The sequence below is a fragment of the Dendropsophus ebraccatus genome, chromosome 12 (assembly GCF_027789765.1).
Source record: "Dendropsophus ebraccatus isolate aDenEbr1 chromosome 12, aDenEbr1.pat, whole genome shotgun sequence".
NCBI classification, from domain to species: domain Eukaryota; kingdom Metazoa; phylum Chordata; class Amphibia; order Anura; family Hylidae; genus Dendropsophus; species Dendropsophus ebraccatus.
In genome coordinates, this window is record NC_091465.1 from 60933438 (window position 1) to 60942937 (window position 9500).

General features: G+C 44.6%; 1 protein-coding gene across 1 annotated transcript; it reads left to right on the forward strand.

Moving 5' to 3' along the window:
* Positions 1-2453: 2453 nt before the first annotated feature.
* RPS25 (ribosomal protein S25) lies at positions 2454-8937 on the forward strand. Its single transcript, XM_069948310.1, has 5 exons — positions 2454-2563; positions 3433-3528; positions 4752-4935; positions 7988-8086; positions 8876-8937. The coding sequence occupies exons 1-4, from the start codon at positions 2561-2563 to the stop codon at positions 8080-8082; spliced, it is 378 nt and encodes a 125-aa protein (XP_069804411.1). The 5' UTR covers positions 2454-2560; the 3' UTR covers positions 8083-8086; positions 8876-8937.
* The last annotated feature ends 563 nt before the right edge of the window (positions 8938-9500 follow it).

Sequence of the window (9500 nt, forward strand, 5' to 3'; positions counted from 1 at the left end):
GCATTTAAATAGTAAATAGCTTGCAGTTGCTTGCTTTGTTTCATCTATTTTCAGCAGCTGTCTACTCCTGCTCCATACACCAATAATGGCATCATGGGGTACCAGCATGTCATGGTGGATTAAGCGGGTTAAAGCAGTCCCCTTAGCCTGGGTTCACACACAGTATGGCTGCATTTAGGTAGAACGGTGAATGCCTGTAATGGAGTGTTTCTCCGGCCGGCATGATGTGTCAATATCAAGCCGGCAGCAGGGAATCTCTTTCAATCGCCGCAGCAATTCATAGAGTTTTCCCCACTGCTGGCGTGATATTGCACATGATATTGAAACAATCCATTACAGGCATTAATCGTCGGTAGCTCCACAAAATCCATGGACATGTGTGAGCAGCCTGTCTGAGAGATGGCATGTTCCATGGAGTGGCTATAAACTTTGCAGATATTGGTTTATGCTTCGCACGTCACCACACTACAAGTCATCGCTTCCCCTTTTAAATGGAGCAGAGCGTGTAATGGTAGTATGACCATTAATAAGATCATGAGTAGTCTTGTATCCGTCAGGTTCTTGGAGAGGCAATAAAGATTAAAGTTTACACACTGGAATTTGGAAACTTTAAAACTTTTTTTGTCTTGTCCTCTCCAACTGGAGCTGGGTTGTGTATATGCACACACATCTTACTTACGATTTTTATAAGGCTTGGGGGCACTTAGTCCCTGTATCGTCACTCGACAATAGCGTTGATGAGAGCTGACCGTGCTGCGAAGCTGTCAAGATCTTTCTTGTGGATTGTAACACAAATCCATTCTGTTAAAGGCTGCGTTCACACTTTGTATGTTTCAGTCAGTATTGCAACAAAAACCAGGAGTGGATTAAAAACACAGAAAGGATCTGTTCACACAATGGTGAAATTGAGTGGATGGCCGCCATATAACAGTAAATAACTGCCATTATTTCAATATAACAGCCGTTGTTTTAAAATAACAGCAAATATTTGCCATTATATGGCGGCCATCCACTCAATTTCAACATTGTGTGAACAGATCCTTTCTGTGTTTTTAATCCATTCCTGGTTTTGGTTGCAATATGAGGACCACAATACTGACTGAAATATACGTAGTGTGAACCCAGCCTTAGGGTGTGTTTACACAGAGAGATTTATCTAACAGATTTTTGAAGCCAAAGCCAGGAACAGACTAGAACAGCGAACAGGTCATAAAGAAAACACTGAGATTTCTCCTCTTTTTAAATCCATTCCTGGCTTTGGCTTCAAAAATCTGTCAGATAAATCTCTGTGTAAACAGACCATTACATTTGCCCAGACACAGCGCAGTCAGTACACTGCACCACATTGGACTGGATGGTTAGAAAATTCTTTTGAGGTGTCCCAGAGACGTGTCAGAAATGTGGAACAGATGATGCAGTAAACTCCTCTCCCTGTTCTGTGTGAGCTGCATTGCTCCATAGATATAGGCTGTGCTTACACAGACAGATTTATCTGACATCTGTCAGATTATTGAAGCCGAAGCCAGCAAGAGACTATAAACAGATCAGGCCATAAAGGAAAGGTTGATATTTAATAATAATATTTTTTTTTTGTATAGCGCAGATTTCACAGCACTTTTTCCCCCGCACACAATGCAGGGGAAATACGTTTACCCATTACAGGGTTAAATAATTAAAATAAATAAAGATACAAAAGGAGTGAGGAAGCTTACAGAATGGGAGCACTGGGGGTTACAGCTTCATTTACAGATGGTCCAGCCATTGTCCATAGAATCAGAAAGTGCCCATGAGTGTCAGGAGAGCCAGTCACCCACCAACCTCTGAGAATGGTATACAGTAGAAGGGGAGGAGACAACAAAATATAGGGAATATTATAGGCAGGCCTGAAGAGATGAAACTGAGTGTTGGAAATCAGTCTAATGTCTTTGGGTAGGGAACCTTGGCCCTCCAGCTGTTGCAAAACTACAACTCCCATCGTGCATGGACAGCCAGAGCTTTAGCTTTGGCTGTCCATGCATGATGGGAGTTGTAGTTTTGCAACAGCTGAAAAGCCAAGGTTCCCTACCCAAAGACATTAGACTGATTTCCAACACTCAGTTTCATCTCTTCAGGCCTGCCTATAATATTCCCTATATTTTGTTGTCTCCTCCCCTTCTACTGTATACCATTCTCAGAGGTTGGTGGGTGACTGGCTCTCCTGACACTCATGGGCACTTTCTGATTCTATGGACAATGGCTGGACCATCTGTAAATGAAGCTGTAACCCCCAGTGCTCCCATTCTGTAAGCTTCCTCACTCCTTTTGTATCTTTATTTATTTTAATTATTTAACCCTGTAATGGGTAAATTGACCTCTGTACTACAGGACGCTTCATCCTATCGTGGTCTCCGAGGGGCGCCGTCACGTGACCTGGGTAACACTAGGCATGTCGGGTAATGTAGTCCAGGAGCTAGAAAAGTGTAGTTCTTTGCAGCGGAAGCTCCCGCCCACGACAGGGTTTCCTACGCTGCGGGCACGGCCTCTCTTCCTTTCTGTCCGACATCTTTGAAGGAGCAGCAGCATGGTGAGGGGCGGCCCGACGGGAATTGGGGTTTTATCGGGGTGGAGAGGCCGGGCTGGGCCCAGTGACCTCCTCAGTGTCCGCTGCATCTCCGGTGTCGCCTGGCGGGGCGGGATGAGCGGCTGGAGGCGCCGGTGATGTGCCGGCCTGTCCGTGCGGCTCCATGTCTGTGTGTGGAGGGGACGTGGAGCAGCAGCACCCGGCCTCGTGTGTGTTTTCCCGGGGACACGGAGCTCCTGTCAGTCCCCGGTGCTGCCGGGTGTGAGGGGTGACAGCTCCGGGCCTGACCCCGGCACACAGCGCCCCCTCCTGTGCACACAGCTCCGGGCCTGACCCCGGCACACAGCGCCTCCTCCGGTGCACACAGCTCCGGGCCTGACCCCGGCACACAGCGCCCCCTCCTGTGCGCACACCAAGCTGTGGCATCGCAGCCTAGTCACCACTATACAGCACAATTGCGGCTATGTACCATCCCTAGGTTATCCCTGTACACTGGGTAGGGGGCTGCCTGCTGGGGACCCCCATGTGAAGTGACATGAGTGGCGGGTAATGTGCACTGCTGCTCTTACATTCACTTGGAGGGACCCCCCATTTATGTGACTGGGGGTCCCAGCAGTCAGGCCTTGTGTCTTGTACATAGGCAGTAATAATGATAGGACAGGTTCAATCTCCAGCAGTCACTGGCTGCATAGGTTCCTGTGATCGCTCCTGCAGCCGCGACCGCACACCGAGCCATAGAAAGGATTGTTAGACGAGCGCTGATCTGCTAGACACATGGCGGCTGTGGGTCTCCTCATATTGATGGATCTTTATTACTGTCTGTGATTTGCTTACAGCCCAGTCAGTATTCTAATCTTACTGTGTCCTAACAGCCGCCTAAAGACGACAAGAAGAAGAAAGATGCGGGCAAGTCCGCCAAGAAGGACAAGGATCCCGTCAACAAGTCTGGAGGCAAGGCCAAGAAGAAGGCAAGTCAGGAGTGTCCTCATCCAATGGGGGACTTTTGTCAATGGGTTTGTCTATTTCCAGTGCAGTCAAACTCAGAATTAAAGGGGTAGTGCGGCGCTCAGAAATTATTCACAGAATAACACACATTATAGAAAGTTATACAACTTTGTAATGTATGTTATGTCTGTGACTCGCCCCGTTCCCCGTGTCCCCCCACCCGTGTACCCAGAAGTGTGGTGCATTATACATTACCTGACCTATGTCGAGGGCCGTCCGTCATCTTGTGCCAAACGTCATCGACGGACGGCCGAGTCGCTGCCGCCCGTCCCCCCCTCCGTCGTGTCACAACTGTGCTCATCCGCGATTGGCTGAGCACAGTTATGCTCAGCCAATTGCCGCTGAGCATCGGATGACGCTGCAGAGGGCGGCCGGCATTCGGGACAGTCGGAGCTGTTCGCCGTCCGCCCGAAGACGTCACTCGCTGAAGATCGAAGACGGATGTCAGCACGTGACAGGTGAGTATAGCGCACAACACTTCCGGGTACACAGGTGGGGGTGGTGGGCCATACACGGGGAAGGGGGCCATTCACAGACATAACAACATACATTACAAAGTTGTATAACCGCACTACCCCTTTAAGAGGTGGGGGGGGCTTCTGGTTTAGGGTATGGTCACACTAGGTAAGTCAGGTGGAATCCCGCCATGCTCAGTGTGCCATAGCCTGTTTATGGGAGTTTGTATGTGCCTCTGCTGCTCTCCGTTCAAAGAATTGACTTGTCAATTCTTTTGAGTGGAGGCGCACAAGCTCTCTCATACACAGGCTATGGCACACTGAGCATGGCAGGATTCCGCCTGACTTACTCAGTCATTACAATGCTGTCATTACAATGACTAGAGCAGCTTGGTGAGGTGACAACTGCTTTTTTCATTCTTTCCCAGTATGCCCTGTTTTTCTGTAAGTTTATAGATAGCATATTTGGGGGGTTTATTAGCTAGCAGAATTTAAGTAACTTTAGTAGCAATACTGTTTACTTCCAAAAACATGAAGTCTGCAACTATTCTGGCTTCCGTGTGTTGTAAAAGTGAACCGGCACAATAGGGTGATATTAGGGTTAATAATCTGTCTCCATGGTGCTGATCTTGGGTTCTTCAGGTGTCATGTATGCATATGTGCATTAATGTCTATATATATAATATATGTGTGTGTGCTTGGTATTGATTTAAAAATTTGTCTTTGAGTAGAAGTGGTCCAAGGGGAAAGTCAGGGACAAGTTGAACAACTTGGTGCTGTTTGACAAGGCCACATATGACAAGCTGTGTAAAGAAGTTCCTAACTACAAGCTCATCACCCCAGCAGTAGTCTCTGAGAGGCTGAAGATCAGGGGCTCACTGGCCAGGGCCGCCCTTCAGGAGCTGCTCAACAAAGGTGAGACCAATGCAGACCTGGTTGTGTATGCCCACTGCATGTCAGGCAGTGTAGTAAATTCCCATTTCTATGTCTATGATGGACTGACACAAACTTTATGTGGGCTTAAAGGGGTGTTCTGAGTATTTTCTTATGGTTGGCATGCTTTAAAAGGGGGGAGCAAGCGAGTAGGGTAAGTATATAAAGTTATTTTTTTGTTTTGCAGCAAGCTGACCATAGTTAGAAAATCCCGGAATACCCTTGTAAAGGGGTGTTCCCCTCAGGCAAAATAAATGTTTCATCATACCCCTCCTGGAGACTAACAACTTGTTTCATACTTGTTACCTTGCCATTCTCCTTCTCCTGGTTCTGAACTGAGGGGTAGAGGAAAGGCATGGGAATGAGGTAGGCAGGGGAGCATGGCAAATATGACCAAATAATAGGTACGTCAGCCAAGAGTATAGTTCCATAGTCCATAATTACTAAACATAAACAGCATAATGAGAGACATAGGCTCCAAATCTTTGGCAGATCTGTCAGATAATCTTTCTGTTTAAATGGACCCATAATCCAGTCCTCGGACATTGTAAAAGATATGGAGAACTAAGTGGTAACAGTAAATTTCTGAAGGTAGTCCTCTCGAAATGTGAGGTGTTTACTCTGCCTCCCCCTCCAGCTGTCTCTCGCTGTCTGTATCTGCTCTGTAATGCTGGGAGGGTTAATCACCCGTTGTCAGCAGCTTGATCTCGCATCAACACACTTGGCATTAGAGTGCAGAAACAGCGGACCAGGAAGCTGTTTACATAAGCCATTTCTAAAGAATGAAATGGAGAAAACTGCTCAGTTTTCTGTGTATTCAGCAAAAAGAATGCTCAGAACTGGAGGAAGGAGGCTAAAAAGGTAATATGGAACGAATAGTTAGTCAACAGGAGGGGGAATAAATACCCTGTCTCTCCCCCCCCCTACCATAGTGGAATACCCGTGTAGTAAGTAAATGTGGTGCTACCATGCTAGATGTGCATGTATATAACATGTATATGCACTATACTACATTACATACTACTATATTAAATTTTCCATTCGATAACATTTAGTAAGGGGTCTTTAAGCTGTAGGGGTCTTTAAGCTGTATTGCACTGTTCAGGTGTATACAATAGTGGGTTTGTGCTGATTGGTTTCTTCTGAACTGGAATTGTAATGACTTTACTATTGCACAAAGCTTGGTTGCGATGTTGTAGTCAGTGTCTTTGTACAGAGACGCTTTTTTTTGCTGTGATAAGTTGTGTGAAGCTGGAGAATGTATGAGGACGCTGAATGTACATCACCATACACTGAAATCACATTTTTGGGACTTAACTTTCAGTTTTTATATCTAGATCCCTTACACTTTCAGAAGTGTTGTCTTCATGTAAAACACTGCCCCTTAGCATCTTATGTTATGCATTAAAGAAAACCAATCAGCCCTATTGGGCTGATATGTTTCCCTGTAGCAATGTATAAAGCTCCTACCAGAACATACCGGCTGCAGCAGGAGCTTTATACCGGGGGAAAAATGACTCATATCCCTTGCTCGTGACACACTGGCGGGCAAGTAGTCATCTGGGCGGATCCCAGCCCCGGGTCTAGTCACAATGCTCTGCGGGAATGATTAACAGGCAGAGTTCCATTACTGGCCTCTCTGCCTGTCAATGATCCCACCAAGCGTGCTGACAGGCAGAGCGCTGTGACTAGACATGGGCGGGGAGCTCCCCAGATGACTACCTTCCCGCCAGTGTCACAAGCCGGGGGAATAAGTCATTTTTTTTCCCCCAGTATAAAGCTCTTGCTGCGGCTGGTATGTGCCGCAGCTGCTGCAGAAGCTTTATACATTGCTCCAGCTAACCATATCAGCCCAAATGGGCTGATTGGTTCCCTTTAACATTGAGGATTACAATTACAGTGCAGTTTGTTGCAACCCTAGTGTAATGTTTTCCAGACTCCCACTTTGTATATTACTGTGTGGAAAGTAGTGTAAGTTATGTATTGCATGCCTGTTTAAAAACAAACTTTTTGATGAATTTATCACTGAATGTGTACAGTGCTATGCATACTCTACGAAGAAAGGTTCTTTAAGACCCCATTCACTTGGTGCGCTGAGTGTGCCACATGTAAGCCTTTGAATTGGCTCAAATTCCATTATTTTCTGCTACGAGTCTAACTACCATAGATAGTAGATATTAGTCTATACAAGTTACTTACAAAAGCATCAAATAGAAAGGATGTATTAAACATGATTGTGTTGGGTCTTGATTGGTCCACATATGTTGTGCTCTAGTATTTACCTTTTTTGATAAGATTTTAATGTTTTATCATCTGTGTACATCCACTGTGTCTTTTGTATGTTGTACCATTGGTTGCATGATGGATATTGACATTCGCTTATTATAGCTTCTATAGTGAGCTGGGATCAGTGTCATGTTTGCTATTTTTAATATATCCTTTATATTTAATGCATCTAAGCCATGTGAATTTTCCAAGTTTTTTTTTTTTACATTAATAAAAACCCAATTTGTCCACTTTCGTGGTTAACCACACCTGAATATAATTGGACAATTTACCTCTTAAGGACCCATTTGCGTAGGATGACATTGCTATGGATGTTGGCTACTACCACAGCAATACTTGCTGTATATTGCTATTATGCTTCCTAAAGTAAAAGCCTTTTGAGGTAGACCCTAGTGGCTTCTACTTGCCTTTGATTGGCTATGGGATGAGGGCTTCAAAGCTGGTGGTGAGGGGAGAAGCCACCAGGGACCACCCCAATCCGTGGTTCAGGCAGCATTAATGGCAGGTCACGTTTAAGAATCCACCACATACACTTCTCATTTTGTTTTTTACATTCGAATAAAGTATTCATACCCTATGTATATTATAAACTGTGATATTAGACATTCTCTGTGTGACTATGGCCATACCTTATAGCTATTTAGTGCTAATGCAGCAGCCAGACACCTTGTACTGCTTGATGTGTTAAATTTCCATTTTGAAGCTTTGTTGTAAACCATTCCTATAACTGTTCTTGTTCTTTATAAAGGTTTGATCAAACTGGTGTCCAAACACAGAGCACAGGTTATCTACACTAGAAATACCAAGGGTGGTGATGCACCTGCAGGAACTGAGGAATCATAAGCAGGTAAGTCCCTTGTGCCTTATGATCAGGATTACCATTTTGCATAAGGACATTGATCTGCCTGTAGCTTCTGGGTCTCCATCAGGAACTTTAAAGTCTTGATGCTTTTGCAGTGCATTAAATATTACCGTATCGAAATGTGTAAATTCACCAGTCGGCCTACTAGACAAAAAACTTAGTTGCTGTCATGCGCTTATTCCATCCTTTGGTTGAGGAGTGACAGTATTATAAAGACTGTGATTACGAGAGATACAGCTGGCCGGCATCACCAAGAGAAATGACACAAACTGATAAAGCAGATAAAATGTTGCTCACGATGGTTCCGTAATAAAGTGGCTAGTGTGCGGCACTCACACAGTACAGCAAGCAATTTTGTAAAACTTGTTGGAAAGAAATAGTTGAGCACTTACCACTAGTAGAGTTGAAAGCCAAATCTTAATTCCATACAATTTATGGTGTGGCGAGGGGATAAGTTAGGCCAGGCTATCCAGGGGACATATCTACACCCTAATCCATCCCTTTACAATAAGTATAGAATAAAGATTCGGCTTTCAGCTCTACTAGTGGTGAGTGCTCAACTTATTCTTTCTGACAAATTATAAAGACTGCCTTCAGATCCCTGCTCACTGGGGGGGGGGGGACAGGCAGTACTGGGACCCCTAGCATTAATCATTAGTATTGTCAGTATTGGGTTTTACCAAACTGTTTGATAACTGAGTACTGGAGTGAACTACTGATTTTAAATCTGCAAACTTTTTTGGAAATAATGAATACTGTGTTCTTCTGTTACAGGACCTGAATTGGGAGCAGCCATATTTTCTATGTAAATGATCTAATAAAAAATTGGGACTTAAGTTGTGTGATTGTTTTGTTTTTGCATTAAGTGCAAGGTATCTCAAAACTAAGGAACCAAAGTGGAGAGGAAAGTCTCTAAAGGTGTGTTCACAGAAGTGAGAGTTCATGAAATTTCCTCAGCAAAATCCACAGGAAGCCCTGCACAATGTGTATTCTACCTGATAAAAACAGTATGGTCAAAAAGATGTGCTGTCCCCTGCTAGTGTCTTACTGGTATGGTCAACATACATATCCTGTAGTTGGCATTTTCTAACTTAAAAGGAGCCTGGTAATCTAAGGATGGGTTGCCCAGGGAAGCATCACCAAGGGACAAGTTTCATCTGCAGCAAAATTAACACTAGTGTTTGATTTCAGTTTTTTTCCCTATTGAATGGGGAAAACCCATAACTAATTTGCACTTTCTGACAGTAATTGTGGATAACCATCATGGCAAGAACCATTTAAAACTTTTACACTCCTAATGTTAACTAGAGCTGAGAACAGTATCTTCGTACCTGTCAGGTTCTTAAGCTGATGTGAGGCCCAGAGACCTGACATGTTCTTTAGTTGCTCAGGCTTTAAC